Source organism: Gekko japonicus, unplaced genomic scaffold (genome assembly GCF_001447785.1).
Source record: "Gekko japonicus isolate JY-2015 unplaced genomic scaffold, Gekko_japonicus_V1.1 scaffold897, whole genome shotgun sequence".
Taxonomy (NCBI): Eukaryota; Metazoa; Chordata; class Lepidosauria; order Squamata; family Gekkonidae; genus Gekko; species Gekko japonicus.
In genome coordinates, this window is record NW_015164211.1 from 250,665 (window position 1) to 271,480 (window position 20,816).

Genomic DNA, 20,816 nt, shown 5'->3' on the forward strand with positions numbered 1-20,816 from the left:
CCGCCACTTGCCTTCCAAGCGGCGGCGGCGTTCACAGAGCGATCCGTGCGCATGCGCACGGAACGCTCTTGCACTTTCGGGGGGATTTAAACATCCCCCCGAAAGTTTTTTCAAGTTTTAGGATTTTTGTGCACCCCTGGGGACTGCCCCAGGAGTGCACAGACCTCCCCCTGCCCCCCAAGTGCCCCCGAAGTGCGGATATAGCGATCCGCACGGAGGGGGCAACTTGGCTATTAGATATAGTGATACACAACAACGGAAGCTTGTAAAAAAACCATCATGAGAAGGACATTCAGATGACCTAATTGCGATCATTGTGAGAAATGACTGTCCAGAATGGCGATATCACGGATTCAAAGCGCAAATATCCGGAAAGTGCTTGATTTTCCAGGCGTAGGAAAACTCGCTAGGGAACCGGGAGGATTGCGCGAGTGAGTCCACTTCGGTGCAGGAGACGGATGCGGTCGTCTGATCAGCAATTTTAAATGTGAGAGGGAACGGTGGTGAAACCCGATCAAAATGACCGTGTGACCACGGCCTACATGTGATAATTTGTATGTTGAAGGAGTCTAAGGAAGCTAGAGGGCTGGCAGACGGGAAGGAGAGACTTAAGTCCATCGCTATCAGCCATTCCTTGCTGACAAGGATGCTGTGTCCTCTTGATTAGGGCCCTTTAGCAATCTGTTAAAGCCATAGTATTTTGAAGGTCTTCCTTACTCTGATGCTATTTCAATGTACTTTTGGTCTATTTTGTTGTCTTAATCTATATTGTCCTAAACTATATAAAGACATCCGTCTTTAAGCTTTCTATTGTTTCAGTCTTGTTTTTAATGGGTATTCTTATGCTTCTGCTGATTTTTTAAAGTGCATATATATATCCTGTTTTCATTTCACATCACAAGCTACCGTGGGTGCTATTTTAATAGCAGAAAAATGAAATATATATTTTTTCAAAATAAATGTGTAGATCAAAATCCCCCCTCCCTAAGGTTGCCAACTCTGGGTTAGGAAATACCTGCAGATTGGGGGGGGGGCCTGGGGAGGAAGGGGTTTGGGTAGGGGGGGGACCTCACGGCCTACATGTGATAATTTGTATGTTGAAGGAGTCTAAGGAAGCTAGAGGGCTGGCAGACGGGAAGGAGAGACTTAAGTCCATCGCTATCAGCCATTCCTTGCTGACAAGGATGCTGTGTCCTCTTGATTAGGGCCCTTTAGCAAGGCCCCACCTGGAGACTGGCAACCTTACCCCTTCCAAAATTGCTTTGCCACACACAGGAGAAGAAAGATTGGTGTCTATCTGTTTTCCTTTGAGGGTTGGAAAGGAGCTAGGATAGGGCAATTTTGAGTTAAAAATGGCTGACAAGGAAAGGATGAAGCACCTCCTCCATACCTGTACCAACCATGTGCTCTCCCATAAAGCTCCATCAGGTGTAGTATAACACTTGTGCATCACCCTGACGATGTTCCCTCTAAGTTGTGGAGTCTTGTGAGCAAAAATTCTACTTTGTGAGCCACCGGCATTAAAGTTGTGAGTGAGCAATTTGGCTGCTGCCTAAATTAGTTTGCTCCAGAGCCATCCTTCCTGAGCTAAGACAAAAATCTGTGAGCTAGCTCACACTAACTCAGCTTAGAGGGAACACTGCACCCTGACTGTTTCAGTTACTGATGATCTCTAGTAAGCCCTGGTAATTCCCCTGTCAATTATAAAGACTGTATTGTACTTCAGCAACAGTGAAAATAGTGTTACCATGGCCAGCTTTGCATGAAACGCTCCCTTGATTTCTCCAATTTTCTTGAAGAGATCTCTAGTCCTTCCCATTCTATTGTTTTCCTCTATCACTTTGCATTGTTCATTCAGGAAGGCCTCCTTATCTCTCCTTGCTGTTCTCTGGAAATCTGCATTCAGTTGGGTAAATCTTTCCTTTAAAAGTATTAGAAGGAGCTTTAATGTTTTGCCTGCCAGCTTGTGGCAAATCCTTTAGGTGCAGCAACTGCCATATACTGGATTGTGCTGCTTTGCCCAGAGCTGCCAGTTCACAGCTCCTGTCACTCAGAGATGTATGGGAACTACTTCCTCATGGTATAATTTCTTGTGATTTTGATTTTGATAAAAGTGAAAGCAGCAGAATAGATTGGTTCAGGTTCACCATATGGGTCTCCCTCATCCAGGCTTGGATGTCCTTCCCAGTGCAGGAGTGATTAGGCTGGAAAGATCCACATGATCTGTGGCACCCAGCAGTTTTGATAGTTACAAACATGCTACAGCCATGTCAGTTCACACTAAAGGGAAGCTGCTTCAGTGTAAGGGCAGGAGGCCCATATTGAGTTTGATTGTGCACAGCACTGCAGCCTAAACATCTGCGCACTTTCATGGTCTGAAACTCTTGCCTGGAAAGAATATCCCAAGCACAATATATTTTATGTCCATATTATTTCTTTCTGTATTGTTAGATGCAAAGTGTCAAATCCCAATTTCTTATGGTTGCTCATCATCTTGCCTCTGATTTTTCCACAGTATTTCCACCATCCAACCATTTTAAACGCAACTATTATTCAAGAAGTCGCAGCAAACACGGATGTGAATCAAATGTGGCAGTATGACCTGCTCCCAATACTGATTGAGAGATATCCAGAATCACCAGGGAGCTGGGCTGTGCGTCAGGTGAGATGGAACAGTCTGGAAATGCAGTCCCATCAATGCAGAACTATCAGGGATAAACCTTCCCACAGACTGGGGTGAATGTAACCAGAGGTCATTTCGGGGGGGATTGCGGGGGATCGCAGTTCCCCTGGGTGAGGTACGGGGGGGGGCACATGACGAAGCCCCGCCCCCTGCTTCCGGCCGCCCCGCTTCCGGCCCTCATTCAGCCAGGAGGAGGCAGGAGAAGAGGGAGGGTAAGTTGCTTCCTCCCTGCCTCTCCCCACCCCTGCCTGCCTGGGGCCAGGGAGGAGGCGGCCAGGACTGTTGGGGGGGGGGGGGGTGGCCTTATGACACACTTCCGGTGATGTCAGGGGGTGTGGCCTTATGACACACTTCCGGTGATGTCAGGGGGTGTGGCATATGCTAATGAGTTCCCCTAGCTCTTTTTCTACGAAACGACCCCTGAATGTAACTATCCTCCAAGGAGCTTTCCTCCAGCCTAAGGAGCATTTCCCCAACTTAAGTGGCTCCTCCTACAATGGCAGATAGCTCCTGAGGCTGGAGGAAAGCTTCAAACTTTGCTCAGAGTATTGGTAAGACATGAGTAAGACATGAGTAGAATCCACCCCACTCTCTTCCAGTTTTAGGCGCACTGTTCCTCAGAAAATTACTCACATGATGACCTGTTATGTTCCTGATTCCTGGTGTCTTTAGCAAGAATCTCTTACCACATTTGTACCAGTGTAAAGGCCCTCTCACTCAGCTATCTGCTAAGGGCCTTTCCCAGTGACAAAAAGTTGTTCTTAAGACTGTAATCATATCAGTGCTGATTCAGTGCCAGTAATGTAATATCTCTTTCCCATGCAGCAGATGAGAAGGGAACAGTTTGTTGTGAAGAAGATAAAGCCATGTGCTCTTTTCAGAACAGAAGTGTGTGCTCAAGCACTGCATTTGCAGAGGAGTGGTTACACTTAGGGTTGCGTTGGGAAAATTCCTGACAATTTGTGGTATAGTCTATGGATGGCATGGTCTAGGAAGGGGAGATGCCAAAGCAGCCAGTTTCCTCAGGGGAACAGATCTCTGTAATATAGAAATCAATTGTAATTCCATATGCTCTCTAGGCCCCTCATGAAGGCTGGTAACCCTAGTTACACTACTGAAGAGGGGGATCCAAGTAACGTTTTCTAAACTACAGGACAGTGGGGGAAAGAAGAAGCCCATACTCTTTCAGTCTCTGCAAGAAATACACTGACACTTAAGAACACACACAATTTTTACGAAATGGTGGCAGAATGGAGAATGCAGTAATATCATCATCAATAAGGGCATCACAGACAGTAGCCAATAGGGCCCATGACTTTTGCACAACCCCTCAGTCATCATCCCCAACTATAACCCAGATTGTTTGCTCATATTTATTTCTCCTTGCTGTCCTCATATCCCCCTCCCATATCATGCTGCTGTCAAAGATCTGATTGTAAGCTTCTTGGGACAGCAACCTGTCTTGATGCCCATGAAATTCTGTAAAGCTCCACATACACAAACAGCATTCTGTAGATAAACTACCACAATTAACGGAGTAACCATAGAATTAATTTGAGTTATTGGCTGGGAAGAAGAACTGTATTTCCCTCCTTCTCCTGCTGGGAAAAAGGTTAAATCCCTACAGCGCAAGTACAGTGTAGAGAGTAGAGGCCTAGACTGTGCACAGGCAACAATGGGGTATTTATTGTTCTAAAACCTGATCGTCTGGAAGAGCTATAAAATAATGTCGATCCATCCTACTAGGTTCCAACAGGGAACTTGATGATCTGCCACTGATGAAGAAACAAAATTTGTTTCAAAAAGACAGTCTCTCTTGTACCTAATTATTTTGTTTCCTAGGAGATTTTCTGGCAGATAGCCTAAGCAAAGAAAAAAACAGTGACACGTCAAGTATAGAAATCATTGGGCATGTTCAGGCAAGAATATATTTTGTTATGAGAGAAGGATGGTATCCAAAAGTGAGACTTCTTAGAAAACATATTACACTCTTCCCGATCCACTTCAGCGGGGAGACCAAAATATCTGCTGCAGGGGAAATTGTCTCCAATCACCTGAGGATAGAGTCAGAGTGTCTGTAATCAATCTCCATTCCACTCCCAAACAAAGGATCAATAGCTTTAGGCTCATGGTTCTCTTGATTTTTTATTTGTTTGTTACATTTTGTTCATGCTAGTATGCTCTGAGGGGTCATCCTAAACCTGTCCATGCCTGGATGCTTATTAGCTTCAGAGATGGTACAACAATAGACACTTTCTCTGGAGCTTGAACATAATGAGATTTCATTGAAGCACCTTCTGAGTAAATATACAGAGAGCCAAGGAGTCATATGATAGTCTTGTCTTAATTCCAAGCAATTTTCTCATATTTAATCATGTCTTGATCTTTGTGTGGTTTCATTCTCATGGGCATCAAGTCCTGTTCTTAAAAATTCATTCATTTAATTTCATGGAAGAGACAGATCGTATCCTTCTGAATGAGTAACTGGTTTTTAGTCATATTGCTTAATTTGTTCAGCATGTTTCTAATGGGCAGATATCAACATGTTATTCAAGGGCCTGAATGCCCCACTAGACTTTGGTTCCAATAACATTAAATATGCCTCAGAGATAATTTCTGAAGTGGATGAGACATATTGCTAAGGAAACAGTCAAAGCTACACCATCAATGATGGGCAGTTAAATTCATTAAGTGACAGCAGGTGGGGGGCAGAACCTGGTTGCCTTAATTAGGATTCTCATTTAAATTTGCAAGTGGCTTTACAGTCTGCAAATAGCTCCCCCTCTCTCACACTACAACTACTTGCATGTTTTTCCAATTGAAAACTGGCTGTATATTCCACACACATACAGGGCTGGCTTCAGCATTTGAGCGCTATCTCTGCATTGCCTTTTGACTGGTCCAGTTGCATGCATTCAGTCCTCTCTGGTCCTGATCCTACCTCTAAGTGGCACTAGGAGAGTATCCTCTGCAGACCCTTTAACATGTAGAGTTCCTCAGGGGGCACTCCTCTCCCTGATGTTATTTAATATCTATATGCACCCCCTCGTCCAGCTGGCACAGAGTTTCAGGCTTGGGTATCTGTTATCGGGCAGTTGTATCTGTTATTGAAAGGCCACCCAACTACCGCCCCACATAATTTGGCTGTGGGTCTGGAGGCCATGGTGGGGTGGTTAAAAAAGAGCAGGCTGAGATTGAATCCAACAAAGATGGAGATTCTGTGGCCGGGGAGGTCTTCAGGGCTGAGGCATAGATTTCCCGCTCTTGATGTTGATATCGGCACAGTCCATCAAGAGTTTGAGCATGATGTTGGATGTCTCTTTGACTATGGAGGCCCAAGTCATTTACATTGCCAGGTTGGCATTTCTTCATCTGTGCCAGGCTTGGCAATTGGCCCCTTTCTTGTTGTGCCCTGACCTAGCCATGGCAATCCATGCAATCGTCATCTCCAGGCTAGACTACAGTAACTCACTTTACGCTACCTTGCCCTTGAGACTGAACCGGAAGCTCCAGCTGATCCAAAATGCAGTGGTGTCAGTCCTGACAGGAACGTCACGAATGGCACACATACAACCTGTGCTGCGCCAGCTACACTGGCTCCCAGTGCAATACCAAATTAGGCTCAAGGTTTGGCTACACTGGCTCCCAGTGCAATACCAAATCAGGCTCAAGGTTTTGGTGTTGACCTTTAAAGGCCTTGAGCAGTCTGGGACCCATGTAGCTACAGGACTGCCTCCTCTGGTATGTTTCTGGGAGAGCATTACACTCCGCTGATAAAAATCTGCTGGTGATCCCTGGCCCCAAAGATGTCTGGCTGTCTTCAACCAGGGCCAGGGCCTTCTTGGTCCTGGCTCAGACCTGGTGGAACTCTGTTATGAATACCACCAGGGCCCTGCAGCATCTAATGCAATTCCGCAGGGACTGTAAGGCAGAGATGTTCCTCCAGGCTTTTGGTTGAGGACAGCAATGGTCTCCATCATGGCTGGCAGCCTCTCCTTTTCCTCCAGACTTGTTTTTGTGTTTCCCCTCCTCCCCTGCCCATGAGGTGACGGTGCAGTCCAGAATGGGAAGAAATGATATAGTCATGCCATCTTGGATTATTTTAAGTGTATTTGTAATTTATTGTTGTGCGTATTTTAATTTTACTGTGTTTATGTTTTATATATTTTGTACATTGCCCAGAGCCCTGCGTACGTAGGGATTGGGCAATTCGGAAATTGAAATTAATACTAATACTAATAATAATATGAGGAGGAGGAGAGATGGATAGATAGCACTACCAAGATGGCATTACATGGCACAATGTTGGCAACTGCCTGGAGAAAAAAAGATCCTGTCCTTTTTTATAGAGGCTTCATGGAATGTTATGTACCCCATGCTATGAAATGCTTCAGCTGCCTGTTTCCACATATTAAGCCTCTGTTAAACGGACAGGACATTTTTCTCAGGTCTGTCAGCAACTCCATAGGCATGCACTACCATCTGGAAAAAGTCCAGCTAAGATCACTACAATGACTGTCTTAATACTGACAGATTTAAAGGCATGCAAATTCTTTCTTCCAAATTTGCCTTCCTTTAAACTGCAACCAGTCTGAAACCAAGCATACCTGTGATTCCATCAGGCCATCCTTGCCCTGGTGAGAAAAATTACCCTTAAGAAAAATAGCTTTGATAGTAGAGTTATAAGTGGGTATTATTCCAGTGCAACATTTCAGAGGCGGCCAGTTTGCTGGGCATTTCTTTTGTGAAGCTAGTTCCTGAAGAGCGACTGTGTGCATGGGCCTGCTTGAAAACAAGCACTGTTCCTTCTCCAGTGACCTGTGGCTCTTTTGCCTTGTAGCATATCAAGCATCGTCTGCAAGGATTACGGGCAGGCTGGGTGGTTGAAGAAGACACCTTTCAGAGCTACACTCCTTATGGTTATCGAACGTTTTCAAATATCATCAGCACCCTCAACCCCTCTGCTAAACGCCATTTGGTGCTTGCTTGCCATTATGATTCCAAATACTTTCCACCACAGTGGGACAGCCAAGTGTTCGTTGGAGCTACTGACTCAGCAGTGCCCTGTGCTATGATACTGGAACTGGCACATTCCCTGGACAGACAACTTCATTCTCTTGAGGTATTTCATACTCTCTCCAGTTGGTTCTGCATTAACTGTGACTCACAACATGGTGTTTGACTGTCCCTTTTCTTCCATCCTCATTCCACAGCAGGCTGTTTCAGAACAGACACTGGATCTGTCCCTGAAGTTAATTTTCTTTGATGGAGAAGAAGCATTCGTGCGGTGGAGCCCTTCTGATTCTCTGTATGGCTCTCGGCACTTGGCCCGGAAAATGGCATCTACACCACATCCACCGGGTGCCATAAACACAAGTCAGATTCAGGGAATTGTAAGTGTGAGCTATGGGGGAGAATTAAAGTAATTGTTTCAGGCAACACTCCTAAAGCACTCTGTGAAACATTTAGCCTGCTTTCTGATCAGTACAACTGTCTGAAATTTTTTGAAAGAATGCCAGGGAAACACCAGTGCTCAAGGAACAGGGTGAGAGAGAGGCACCAACATGCCAGAAGTCTGTAGCTCAAATAAGTATGGACATACCTCTTTTGTTCTTCCATATAAGGGGTACCAATTTTGGCACAGTCCAGCCCAAGTTGAGCACTTTGTCATCAATGAGAAACAATCAAATATATGCTTCTCACTCGGTATTGTTTTCTTTGACTGGCAGCAGTTCTCCGTGACCTCAGCCAGAAAAGGATCTTTCTCAGTACCCATGGTCCTTTGAGTTGGAAAGGCTAGGGATTGAACCTGGGACCTGCACGCAAAGCAAGTGCTCCACCACCAAGCTATGGCCTCTCCCCAAACAAATACAGAACCCAAACTAAATGAAATTAATTCACTGCAGTTAACAGAACTGGACCAGAATTGTACCATGCTCTTTTTTATCTACCAATAAGCAGCCACTTGTTCCTCTCTAAGCAGCTCTCCACCATCAGTGAATCGAGAAACTTAAATGGCTATGATCATTAGGTGGTTTCTGGCCCAGAACCAGTTAGCTGCCAAAAGTTCCAAGAACATAAGCTTTTTGTTCAAACCATCCCTGCCCTCATGCTTCAAGATTTCATGGATGTGGAGAAACAGCTAAGAACCAGTGCACATCTTCTGAGAGCTCCTTGGGTCTACTATTGGTTTAGACTAGAGTCTGTAGTCTTACTACTGAGAAGTTTGTATAATTGTGGATACACTACATAATAAAAACATGTCAAATAGAATAGAAAACACTGTCTGAATTAAAACCAGTCGTGGAGGAGTACAATTACAGGGAAAGCCTTAGTCCTACAGGATAATGGAGTACAGTCAAAGGCCTCTATGCTTTGCTGGATTATTTCATCTAGAATGAGGACTAGGAATGAGCACAGACCGGAAAAATTGAGGTTAATGGTTCTTCAGTTTCATGAACTTCCATGGACTTTCCTAGTTTACAAACCAGTTTGTGGTTTGTGAGGTCTCTGAGGACCTGGAAGTGGGCTCAGCCCACTTCCTGGTCACACTGTCCCTGTGGATAGTGTGACCCTTCTGGATAGTGCCTCCTCTTCCGGATAGTTCCCCCACTACCAGTGTTCCCTCTAAGCTGAGTTAGTGTGAGCTAGCTCACAGTTTTTTAGCCTCCGGCTCACACATTTTTGCCTTCGCTCAGGAAGGAGGGCTCCGGAGCCAACTCATTGATGCAGCGGCCCAATCACCTGCTCACCACTTTAATGCCAGTAGCTCACAAGGTAGAATTTTTGCTCACAGGACTCCATAGCTTAGAGGGAACATTGCCCACTACCCTTCCGGATAGTGCCCCCACTGTGGCATAATCTGAAAATAGGTTCAGGGGGCATTTAAATGCCTCCTGAGTTCACTGGTGTCATGCTGCAGCCGTGGTGCAATCCCGAAGTGGGCTCAGAAGGCATTTAAATGCCTCCTGAGCTCACTCCTCACGGACCGCTCCAGCGAACCAAACGGACCTCCTAAAAAAAATTGCAGTCTGTGGGCAGTCTGTCAAAACAGCAAATGCACGGACCGGGCAAACAGACCACAAATCAGCCCCCAGTTCATGATGAAATTAGGTCCGTGGACTGGTCCATGCCTATCCCTAATGAGGACTACTGCAGGCAGCTTGCTTCTTTTCTAAACATAATTTAAATTTCTCAACATCTCATAACTTTTAATAAAGGATTCACTAAACCAGTATTAAATGTAGTCTATAGGAAGTTCTCAGTTTGGGGTAAGAATAATCTGAAGAAATACTCTTTGCTTAAGTTGTCAATAACCATGTGTGAAATTTGAATGCTGTGAGTATCTAAAAATGAGATTACCAGTGAATGTTGATGGTTATCTAAATGAGATTGTTAGCATTCACTGGTGTCTATCCAACATGAAATTCCTCTGGGATAGTCACAAGTTTTTGAATATTCACTGTACCATATCTACTGGTCTCTGAAAATAATATTTAAAGGGCTTATTTCTTTATTGATTTTATAGGATCTTTTTGTGCTGCTGGATTTAATTGGTGCTCGAAACCCAACCTTTCCGGTTTACTTTCTGAACACTGCTCGCTGGTTTAGGAGACTTGAAGCAATTGGTAAGGACAAACTATACACTGTATGAACAAAATGTTTTTTTCACCCATGGCCATTGGAAAATTACAAAACCAGCAATGGCCAGTGCAACTCCTATACATCCTAGCTTTTGGGGGGGTTTGGTGTTAAGTAAAGCTGATGAACCATTTTAAAAAGGTTTTCTTTGATTATCAAAGAAATAGATCCTCTTTTCAATGGCCAGCTTTATCCACATATGGTAGCAACGTTGTTGAGTTTTGGATTAAGATTCGTGAAAAATAGGAGGTAGGATGTGAACTCGAGATCCCTCTAAGGCCAGAAATATCTTTGTTGACCCATATGGCAGCATTTTCAAGGAGGATGCATGTAATTTTACCCTATTTAATTCCAGCAACAAAGATTGATTTTCCTAGACTTTGAAGGCAGAATTTAGCCCAAGTATACAAGACTGGATGGTTAAAATCAAGGAGATCTGTGTTAATTTAAGACTTTTTTACTAAGAGGAAGTTGCTTGACTCAACTTGATGCTCCATGGGGTTCTGTAATTAATTGACTGACATTATAATCTTTAACTGCTTTATGGTGTTCATTATTTTATTATGTTTGATTGCTCTTTATAAAAAAAAATATAAAACAAAACACTTGGGACTAAAGTAGGGACAATTCGCATGATACAAAAAAGTCCTCATGGCCACCATGAGGATTTTGTATCCCATGTGAATTGCGAGTTCTGTGTCTCCCCGGCATTTGAGGAGCTGTATTTCAATCATGACCACATCACGTGTGTAGAAGAAGCTTCTTTCTCCTCCACACACAAACTATTTCCCCAACCTGAAAGGCCTCCACGAAGCTGTTATATACTCTTTTTGGAAAGGTGTGTTGCCAGACCATGTAAGTTTCCTAGTGGAACAAACAGCAGCTTCCCAGGGCTGTTTCTTTCAGTTTGCAAAAACAGTGTGTGTGCGCACAGGTTGGAGGGGAGATTCTGAAGCCCCTTATCCACATGCACCATGTCTACAATAGGAGTACAACCTCCATATAACTGTGAGCAACAGGACTCCCAGAACACATTTGATACAAAGCCTGCATGGCAGCCATTAGGATTTTATCATGGGAACTGGCTCATAGGAATCCTCTCTGTGATATGAAAGCTGTAAGGAGAGCTCCTTCAGAGGGAGTTTCCACCTCCAGCATATAGTCTTTTTGTAGTGATTATATTGCTGTCACTGCTTAAACCTTGCTGTTTTTACTGCAGAGCAAAACCTTCATGATTTGGGTTTGTTGAAGAAACACCCTTCTGAAAGGAAATATTTCCGTGGTGCATTACTGAGAGGACAGGTTGAAGATGACCACATTCCATTTTTAAGAAGAGGTAGGAAAGAAAACCTACATTTAATGTTCTCTAGTTAGTATAGTAGGACCTATACTGTTTTAGCAGTTAAGTAAATTTAAGTAATTGAGTAAATATCCATGAAAATATCTGAATGCTAGAGTTGGGAGCCAACATCAAGGGAAGGTCTTGGCCTCTGTGTTCTATCTGGTGGCCCACTGAAGCAACTAGTTGACCTCTGTGTGAAACAGGAAAGACTACTGGTGTGCTGTCTAAGAGATCCACTTGTAAAGTGGTCTTACTAAGAGATCCACTTGTAAAGAGGATAGAGCAGGTAGAGAAAAAAGTACTTTTCTCCCTTTCTCACAATGCAAGAATTCATGGGCACTCAATGAAATTGCTGAGTAGTCGGGTTAGAACGGATAAAAGGAAGTACTTCCTCACCCAAAGAGTGATTAACACATGGAATTCACTGCCACAGGAAGTGGCGGTGGTGGCTACAAGCATCGACGGCTTCAAGAGGGAATTAGATAAACTAATGGAGCAGAAATAAGAACTGAAATATACCGGGTTCAAGACACGTATAGTGATCAGCTCATAGTTTATTAGTGAATCAGCTCAAACAAAGGACAACTCTAGCAGGACCGGAGCCCTGCTAATAAGCCCGTAAAATGGCACACCAATCACACACCCACTCCCAACAATAGGCTATTTACACAGTCATTGCATCCTAATTGGTGGCTGCCAGGATCCTGATGGTCTGTTGTTTTATCTCCCCAAGCTCACCCTTCCTCTGACAGCAGTGCGTTGCAGGGAAACTGTATCAGTACATAGCACACACACACACCTAAGTTCTGAAACCCCTAACTGTCCTCAAGGTACGCTGGCTTGCGCCGCTCTCTTGCGAGTGCTGGTGCTCCTGTAGTGATGGCGCCGGTGCCCAGGCTGGGCTCTGGGAGGGGAGGACCTCTCTGGAGTCCTGTCATGCTGTAACCAAGGCCAGGGCTCCGGTGCAGCTTGTGCGGGGTTCTCGGCTGCTCGGCATTAAAAGCATTCCGGGGTTGTGCTGTCGTGTGGAGGAGGCTCACCCTATGTTGGTGGTGATACAGGTTCTGGGCTGCCATCCTCTTCCTCAGCCAGGTCCAGTTCCTCAGGCAGCAGGTGGCAGCGTAGCTGGTCAATGTGCCATCATAAAAGTTGGCCCCCTTCTGTAGAAAACTCATACAAAAGAGGTCCAGTTACTTGGGTCACCCACGCCAGAACCCACGCCAGACCGCTGACATAGTTCCGCGTGAAGATGGGGTCACCTGGAAAGAACCCACGGGGGGCCTCCTGACTCACTGGGGAAGGGCGTAACACTGGGGCCCAGTCAGGGTGAAGGCGGTCCAGCTGTGTCATGGGGCTGCGGCCCATGGATGTACTCAGGGTCATTCTGTGGCCGAACAGGAAGACATCTAGCTGGCGGTTCCAGTCTCCATGGGTGAGCCGCCGGAGAGCATCCTTAGTGGTTCGCACCATTCTTTCGGCTTGGCAGTTGGTCACTGGGTGGAAAGGAGCCAACCACACATGTCGGATAAGATTCTGTTCCAATAACTCCTAGAACTCCCCAAAGGTGAAGGCCGTGCCATTGTCCATTACCACCGTGTCCGGCAGGCCTTGTGTGCTAAAGATCTGCCTCAGAGCCCAGATAGCAGACCAGGATGAGGTGGAAGTGACTGGCACAACTTCCAACCATTTGGTATACGAGTCCACTAGGATAAAGAATATTTGCCCCTAGAATGGGCTGGTGAAGTCCAAATGTAGCCGGGCCCACGGTTTGTGGGTGGACTCCCACTGGTGCATGGGGGTCTTCGGAGGTTCGGGACGTGTCTCCTGGCATGCCTGACAATGCTGGACCCAAGTCTCGGTTTCACGATCCATCCCTGGTCACCATATGTAGTTTCTGGCTAGTGCCTTCAGCTTCACAATCTCTGGGTGGGATTTGTGCAGGGCTCCCAACACCCTTTTTCGCAGCAGTGGGGGAACCATCACCCGGCTTCCCCAGAGTATCCAGTTGAAGACAGCTGGAAACTCGTCACACATGTTTCTGCAGTCTGTGGACTGCACATGGTGCACCCCCATTACTTTGAACCCCAAGGGTGCAAACCAAGACAGCCCAAGCAAGCTGGTGAGCCGCCCTTCCACCACCAACAAGTCCAAGTGCCCCTCAAAGTGCCGGTACTGCACATGGAATTTGCCCCACCCCTTAATGGCCACCTCGTTCTTCTGAAAGTTCCAGAGGGTGAAGCTCGCGGGCCTCAGGTGGGGACCCCCTTGTGGACAGAGCCTCCTGAGAGTCTCTTCCGAGATGATGGAGATGAAGGACCCTGTGTCCAGTTCCATCTTCCCCTCTATAAACACAGTCACTTTAATTTTGTCTGGGATATCCCGGAGCAAATTCAGTATCTGATGTTGGTGGACTGTCGCAGTGTGTAGATCATCAGACTCCTGGTGCATGGTGGTGTGTCTCCAGGCTCCCTTAGAGCGGCAAGCACGTGTGATGTGGCCGGTCTCCCAGCAGGCCCTGCAGGTTGCATCACGGAAATGGCAGGAGCGATGTTCGTGAGCTTCTCCGCAGCTGGCGCAGGGATACGATGCATTGGTCTTTGCTGGTTGAGCAGGAGCGGCCATCGATCGTGAACTGCGGCAAACCGGGCAGTGGACTTGGTGATGCCTCCAAAGCCAAGGGAACAGATGCCTGGTGTGCAGCGGGGGTTTGACGGTCTTGCTGAGATTTCTCGAATGCTGTGGCCTTGCAAAATGCCTTCACCAGGGTGAGTTCTTTCAGCCTGGTTAGCTTACGGCGGAGTTTCGGCTCCCGAAGGCCCATCATGAACCAGTCTAGGAGGGATTTGTCCAGGTTCACGAACTTGCAATTAAGGGCCAGCCGGCGCAGGTTGGCCACGAAGTCAGTGCCATCTCGTTAGTCTGTTGTTGGCACATAAAGAAGTCTACGTGGTGCACCATCTTTGTGGGTTTAGGCACGAAATGGTCGGTTAGTGCCTTGAGGAGGGCTTCGTACGTGGGCGCCTTCAAGGTGATGGGCGCAATGAGGCCCTGAACTAGCCTTAGGGTGGCGATTTCACAGGTGCTGAGCAGGAGAGCCTTCTTGCCTGTGTCATTGATGCCCTGGAACAGGATGTAGTACTTCAGCCATTCTACCCAGGTTTCCCAAAGCTCTGGGTACAAGGGGTCGAACTCTGGTAGTTGTCCTAGAGCAGCAGCCATGGTCCCGGTAGCGATGTGATGCGTGTGGCTCTGGAGCTCAGGGTGCGATATGGTGCTGGTGGGTGCTGGGCTGGCTCAACAGGATCCCACCTTCTCGCCAGTGAAATATACCAGGTTCGAGACGTGTATAGTGATCAGCTCATTGTTTATTAGAGAATCAGCACAAACTAAGGACAACTCTAGCAGGACCAGAGCCCTGCTTATAAGCCCGTAAAATGGCACACCCATCACCCCCCCACTCCCAACAATAGGCTATTTACACAATCATTGCATCCTAATTGGTGGCTGCCAGGATCCTGATGGTTTATAGTTTTATCTCCCCAAGCTCACCCTTCCTCTGGCAGCACTGCATTGCAGGAAAACTGTATCAGTACATAACAAGAACATAATAACATAAGAGAAGCCAATCTTGGATCAGGCCAATGGCCCATCCAGTCCAACACTCTGTGACACAGTGGCCAAAAATACCAGGTACCATCAGAAGGTCCATCAGTGGGGCCAGGACATCTATCAGTGGCTATTAGCCACAAGGTATAAAAAGGAACTCCGGGGCAAGTGATGCTCTGTATTCTTGGTGCTTGGGGGGGGGGCAACAATGGGAGAGCTTCTAGTGTCCTGGCCCCACTGATGGACCTCCTGATGGCTGGACTCATACTCTGTCCTGCTGCTTCAGACCAGTACAGCTACCCCACCTGAATTTATTAAGATCCAGTTCAAATAACTAACAACCTCAGTGATTATCTCTGTTTTTCAGCCATAACAGTTCCATTTGTGAGAAATAGATCAGTTCACTTGTACACCCCCTAGCAGAAGCTGCCAGATTCCATGCTATCACGAACCACCTCATTGCAGTTGGTGGTGGGGTACAAAAGTGACAGTTTATGTTGATGGCAGACAACCAGGAAACTATGAGCTATAGATGCAGAACCAAAAGGTGGTCACAGTCCCCTAGTTGTCTAACATAGCTCCAATCTGAAAATTCAGTCATTTATCACTGACCTAATATTTCAGGTTTACAAATCTATTGGCCACCTCCTTACTTTGCTTGCCAGAAACCAGTGCATTCAAAAAGCAAACAGGCTGTATCAGAGGAATCTCCAGTCTTTCACTTGTGAGAAAGCACTCTCCATATTTTTTCCTTGGAGGTGTGCAGTAAGGAAAATTACAGCAAAGCTCTCTATGTATGTACAAGAAATAGTGCACTTCCTAAGCAGCTACACCCTTCTAAACTCGTTGGCTTCAATAGATTTACATCCTTCTAAGTCTACATAGGATCTCATTGTGAGCATCTTTGCGGCATCAGCAGCTAGAAAATGAATCCCCTTATTTCTGCTCACACCTATTTGTGTGATCATAAACCTCTAATTCTGATATAGCATCACTGAAGAGAGATGTGGTAAGTACTGCTACAGCAGAGACGTCTGTAGAGAGAAGAGGGATAGGGAAAGTAAGCAGGCTAAGGACTTAAAATGTGAGAAGAATCAACTGTGAAGGCATAGGAAAAGAGGACAAAATAAGAAGGAAGATTAGGAAGAGGCCAGAGAGCCAATGAAAGGAGGAAGCATGTGCAGAACAGAAAACAAAGCCGGCTAGGAGGGAAGGTAGGGCTGCCCTGGGTTATATAGTTCAATTTCTATACAAACTTGTAACATTTGGTAGCATGACTATAATTAATTAAATCAACACCTTCGGCAGATTAATCACAGGGAGCACATTTTTGTCCCCAGGACTGCAAGGTACGGGCCCACTTGGTTCTTTTCAGAGGCTGTTTTGGTTGATGTATCATTGAATTAAACTGAAAAGATTAAAAATGGGCATTCAGTCTGATCCTATAGTATCTCTTGAAAAATCCCAGAGAGGTAGCTATATTCGCTTATTGTACCAAAAACAACTGAATATTGTAACACTTGGTATTCCAGCGGGTGTGTTGAGGCACAAGCTTCTGTGGACTTTGATCTCACTAAAACCTGAATTCCTAGCTCACTGCAGAGAGTAAAGGATGGTCCTTAGGTGTTTGTTTACATACACTATTGATCTTGTTATCTCACTCCTCCTCTGCAGTAGCTACCTGGAAATAGCTCACACCCACAAAATGGAGCTTACTCATTCGATTGGATTCTTTATTCATTTGTACAAAATGGCAACACAACCACAAGCATCACTTGTATCATTTCACCTTTTGACCTCATGTTGTGAAACAAAGTTCTTCACTATATGCACTGAGGTGATCACGTCATGTATTTTTAGGACATAGGCTCTGATCCATGGAAGTTTATACTACAGTACATTTGCTAGCCTTTAAGGTGCCACAAGTTCCTTTATCATATGACCTTTTGTTTATTTAATTGTAAAGTTATGCCTTCAATTTCCTAAAAAAATTATTTTAAATAAACACATTTAAATTTCAGCAGTTGATTGGAATAAAGCAGATGATTAACTATTTAATTGGTTATTTGCTGTTTTCGCCGGCTGGAGTACCTTAAAGAAGCTGTTTCCTATGTTAGAAGACAGAGTTTAACTCCCCTTGCCTATACACTGTAGGAAGGAAGGGAGCATGGATTTCTCAGTCCTATTTAATGTGATCCTCAGAATAAGACACAGTTTAACCGGTATCCCATATGGGTTCCAATACTGGAAACTAGTTTTCCTTCTTTATGTGACTGTCAGTTTCCCCACATTCTTAATAGCAGTAGGCCTTAGGATAGTTAGATAGATATATATGTAACACTCGCTACACCTACAGTAGCTTCCGCAAGGGCTTAATCCTCACTGTCTCATTCTTTGTCCTCTATTCCTACCAGGGGTTCCAATCCTTCACTTGATACCAGATCCTTTTCCTAAAGTGTGGCACACCATGGCAGACAATGAAGAAAATCTCGACAAGCCGACCATTGACAACCTCAACAAAATTCTACAGGTCTTTGTGCTAGAGTATCTCAACGTGGCTTGACAACATTCTTGGTGTCACCAAATGGCCTCTCGGTCTTAAATACTACCCTAGACCATAAATTAGTTATTCCCAAGAACAGGCGTCCAGTTTATTTAGGAATAAAATATTCTCCTTGCCCTAGATGGCAATTGGAACAGAGACTATTCTTCATAGTTCAGTACTGATATAGAAGGTTTTTAATGATTTCTTCCAAAGAAATGTATTGATGAGAGAACCCAAAGTTCATTATGACAATCAAGGTGAAAAGAACCCGACTTAACACCAAATTCTGTTGCAGCAAAAGCAAGCGTTAAATAAAAATTGTCCCTCATTTCTCATTGTAAGAAGAAATAAATAAAGTGTCTTAATTTGCTCTAGACACTAATGCTTTTAAAACAATTTGAGTGGTGTGCTGTTACAAAGAGCTACAAATACACCGTTTTCTTTCTTTTTTTAAATTCAGAGGGGAGAAATCTGAGCACACTGGTATGAGAGTACACTAGGCACTCACATCCATAGCTACTGCAACAGCAAATGCTGTTGTGGATTATTTCCTGCAAAATGCTTCTGACCTAGTGAATCACATGGCCTGCTCTGCTGTTGGAGTTCACGCTATTCATGTCCCACAGATCATTCTGAAGCAAGCTTCAGTTCCCAAGACGCACACTTCGCACAGGGTCCTATTAACAAGGAACCCTGAGTTTGGATTAGAACTGTGCATGTTAGAAAAATGGCACAGAATAAATCGTGCCATAGCTGAAGTTAGTACATGATGCCATTAATAGTGGAAAGATAATTTATCAGAGACAATGGTTCAGCCCAGTGCAATCACCTTATTAACCTTCAGCCCAACTCCATCACCTTATTAAACTTTGAAGGCAATAATTTTGTTGATAGTTTAAACTCAATTCCATTGACTCTATAAACTCACTTTTGCATTGCACGATCTGTAGTTTTCATATCATTATAGTATATAAGCCACACTGATGTGATAGGTCAGTTTTATTAGCCCACTTTAGCAGAAGCAGCACGAATTGTGGTTTGGCTATCACAGGTAAAGCATCCTTTCAGTCCTTTCTTCCACCTGGCAGTGTAACTTTCCCACAAGTAAGACATTGCATTTTGACTCATCTTTTGACTCGTTTTCTGTCTCCTCCCATCTAGTACATATAGCAACTGCTGGGTGGAAACATACTACTTAGGATCTAAAGTAGCAGGTGCAGAACTTTCTTACAAACTTTGAAGGCAATAATTTTGTTGATAACTTAAACTCAATTCCATTGACTCTGTAAACTCACTATAACTATTGCAATGCACAATCTGTAGTTTTCATATCATTATAGTATATAAGCCACACTGATGTGATAGGTCAGTATTATTAGCCCACTTCAGTAGAAGCAGCACGAATTGTGGTTTGGCTACCACAGGTAAAACATCCTCCTCTGATTTCCTTTCAGTCCTTTCTTCCACCTGGCAGTGTAACTTTCCCACAAGTAAGACATCGCATTTTGACTCATCTTTTGACTCGCTTTCTGTCTCCTTCCATCTAGTACATATGGCAACTGCTGGGTGGAAACACACTACTTAGGATCTAAAGTAGCAGGTGCAGAACGTTCTTACCTAACTTCTGATGCAGCCCACTGTGCCTCCAAACCCACTGCCCCCAGGGACAGTGCTGAGGGCAATATAGGACTACTTAGGATCTAAAGTAGCAGGTGCAGAACTTTCTTACCTAACTTCTGATGCAACCCACTGTGCCTCCAAACACACTGCCCCCAGGGACAGTGCTGAGTGCAATATAGGGGTCTGCAGTGGCAGGGAAGAATCATTAAAAAAAATCACACACACCCTCCATTAACAGAAAACAAAGGTTACATTTAAACGGTGGTAAGCAATCATATGAACAGTGTGACCATTAAACAGTTCATACATTTGAGTTGTAAGACCTTGCTGCCATAAGCACTGTTCATGGAAGTACACATCCCTATATACTTACAACACTGGGTTTTAGAATAGATAAGGGGTGGCATTTCAGAAGGTACCCTTAATTTGAATTAATCCCATTTCCTACACTTTAAAATGTTTAGGACACCCCCAAATACAGGTTTGATTGATAGCATTCCAGTCATGGTTTTTAGTACTATTACATTGTTATTAAAGATAGAATTAGTAGGCACATTGAAGAACAAAAACTATTGAGAAAGAATCATCATGGATTCTGTAAGGGAAGATCATGTCTCATTATCCTTTTAGAGTTCTTTGAGAGGGTGAACAAACATGTGGACAAGGGTGACCCAGTAGATGTTTACCTAGACTTCCAGAAAGCTTTTGATAAAGTTCCTCATCAATGGCTCCTAAGTAACCTCAGCAGTCATGGGATAAGAGGACAAGTCCTTTTGTGGATTAAAAACTATTTAACAGGAAACAGAGAGTGAGTAAAAATGGACAGTTTTCACAGTGGAAAGTGGTAAACAGTGGGGTACCGCAGGGCTCAGTACTAGGTCTGGGGCTTTTAAACTTTTTCATTAATGATTTGGAGTAAGCAGTGAAGTGGCTAAATTTGTGGATAACACTAAGTTATTCAGGACAGCAAGAACCAGGGAGGACTGTAAAGTGCTGTAGAGGGATCTGTCGAGGCTGGGTGAGTGGGTATCAGTGTGGCAAATGAAGTTCAATGTAGGCAAGTGCAAAGTAATGCTCATTGGAGCCAAATATCCTAATTATAAATATATGTTGATGGGGTCCGAACTGGCAGTAACTGAACAGGAGATCCTGGAGTCATGGTAGAAAACTCACTGAAGACGTTGACTCATTGGGCAACTGCAATAAAAAAGGCAAATGCTATGCTGGGGATTATTAGGAAGGTGATTGAAAACCAATCAGCCAGTATCATAATGCCCCTGTATAAATCTATGGTGCTGCCCCTAAAAAAACAACAACATTGTAGCATTGGGAAAGGTGTAGAAAAGGGCAACTAAAATGATTAAGGGGATGGAAAACCT

General features: G+C 44.7%; 1 protein-coding gene across 1 annotated transcript in view; it reads left to right on the plus strand.

Moving 5' to 3' along the window:
* The window catches only part of QPCT (glutaminyl-peptide cyclotransferase), a 24,571-nt gene extending 6,413 nt beyond the window's left edge, over positions 1-18,158 (plus strand). Inside the window, exons 2-7 of the mRNA XM_015408451.1 lie at positions 2,516-2,662; positions 7,524-7,805; positions 7,897-8,076; positions 10,212-10,311; positions 11,544-11,660; positions 17,687-18,158. Coding sequence (XP_015263937.1) covers positions 2,516-2,662; positions 7,524-7,805; positions 7,897-8,076; positions 10,212-10,311; positions 11,544-11,660; positions 17,687-17,835 — 975 coding nt within the window. The 3' untranslated portion in view covers positions 17,836-18,158. The remainder of the gene's footprint in view (positions 1-2,515; positions 2,663-7,523; positions 7,806-7,896; positions 8,077-10,211; positions 10,312-11,543; positions 11,661-17,686) is intronic.
* Positions 18,159-20,816: the final 2,658 nt, after the last annotated feature.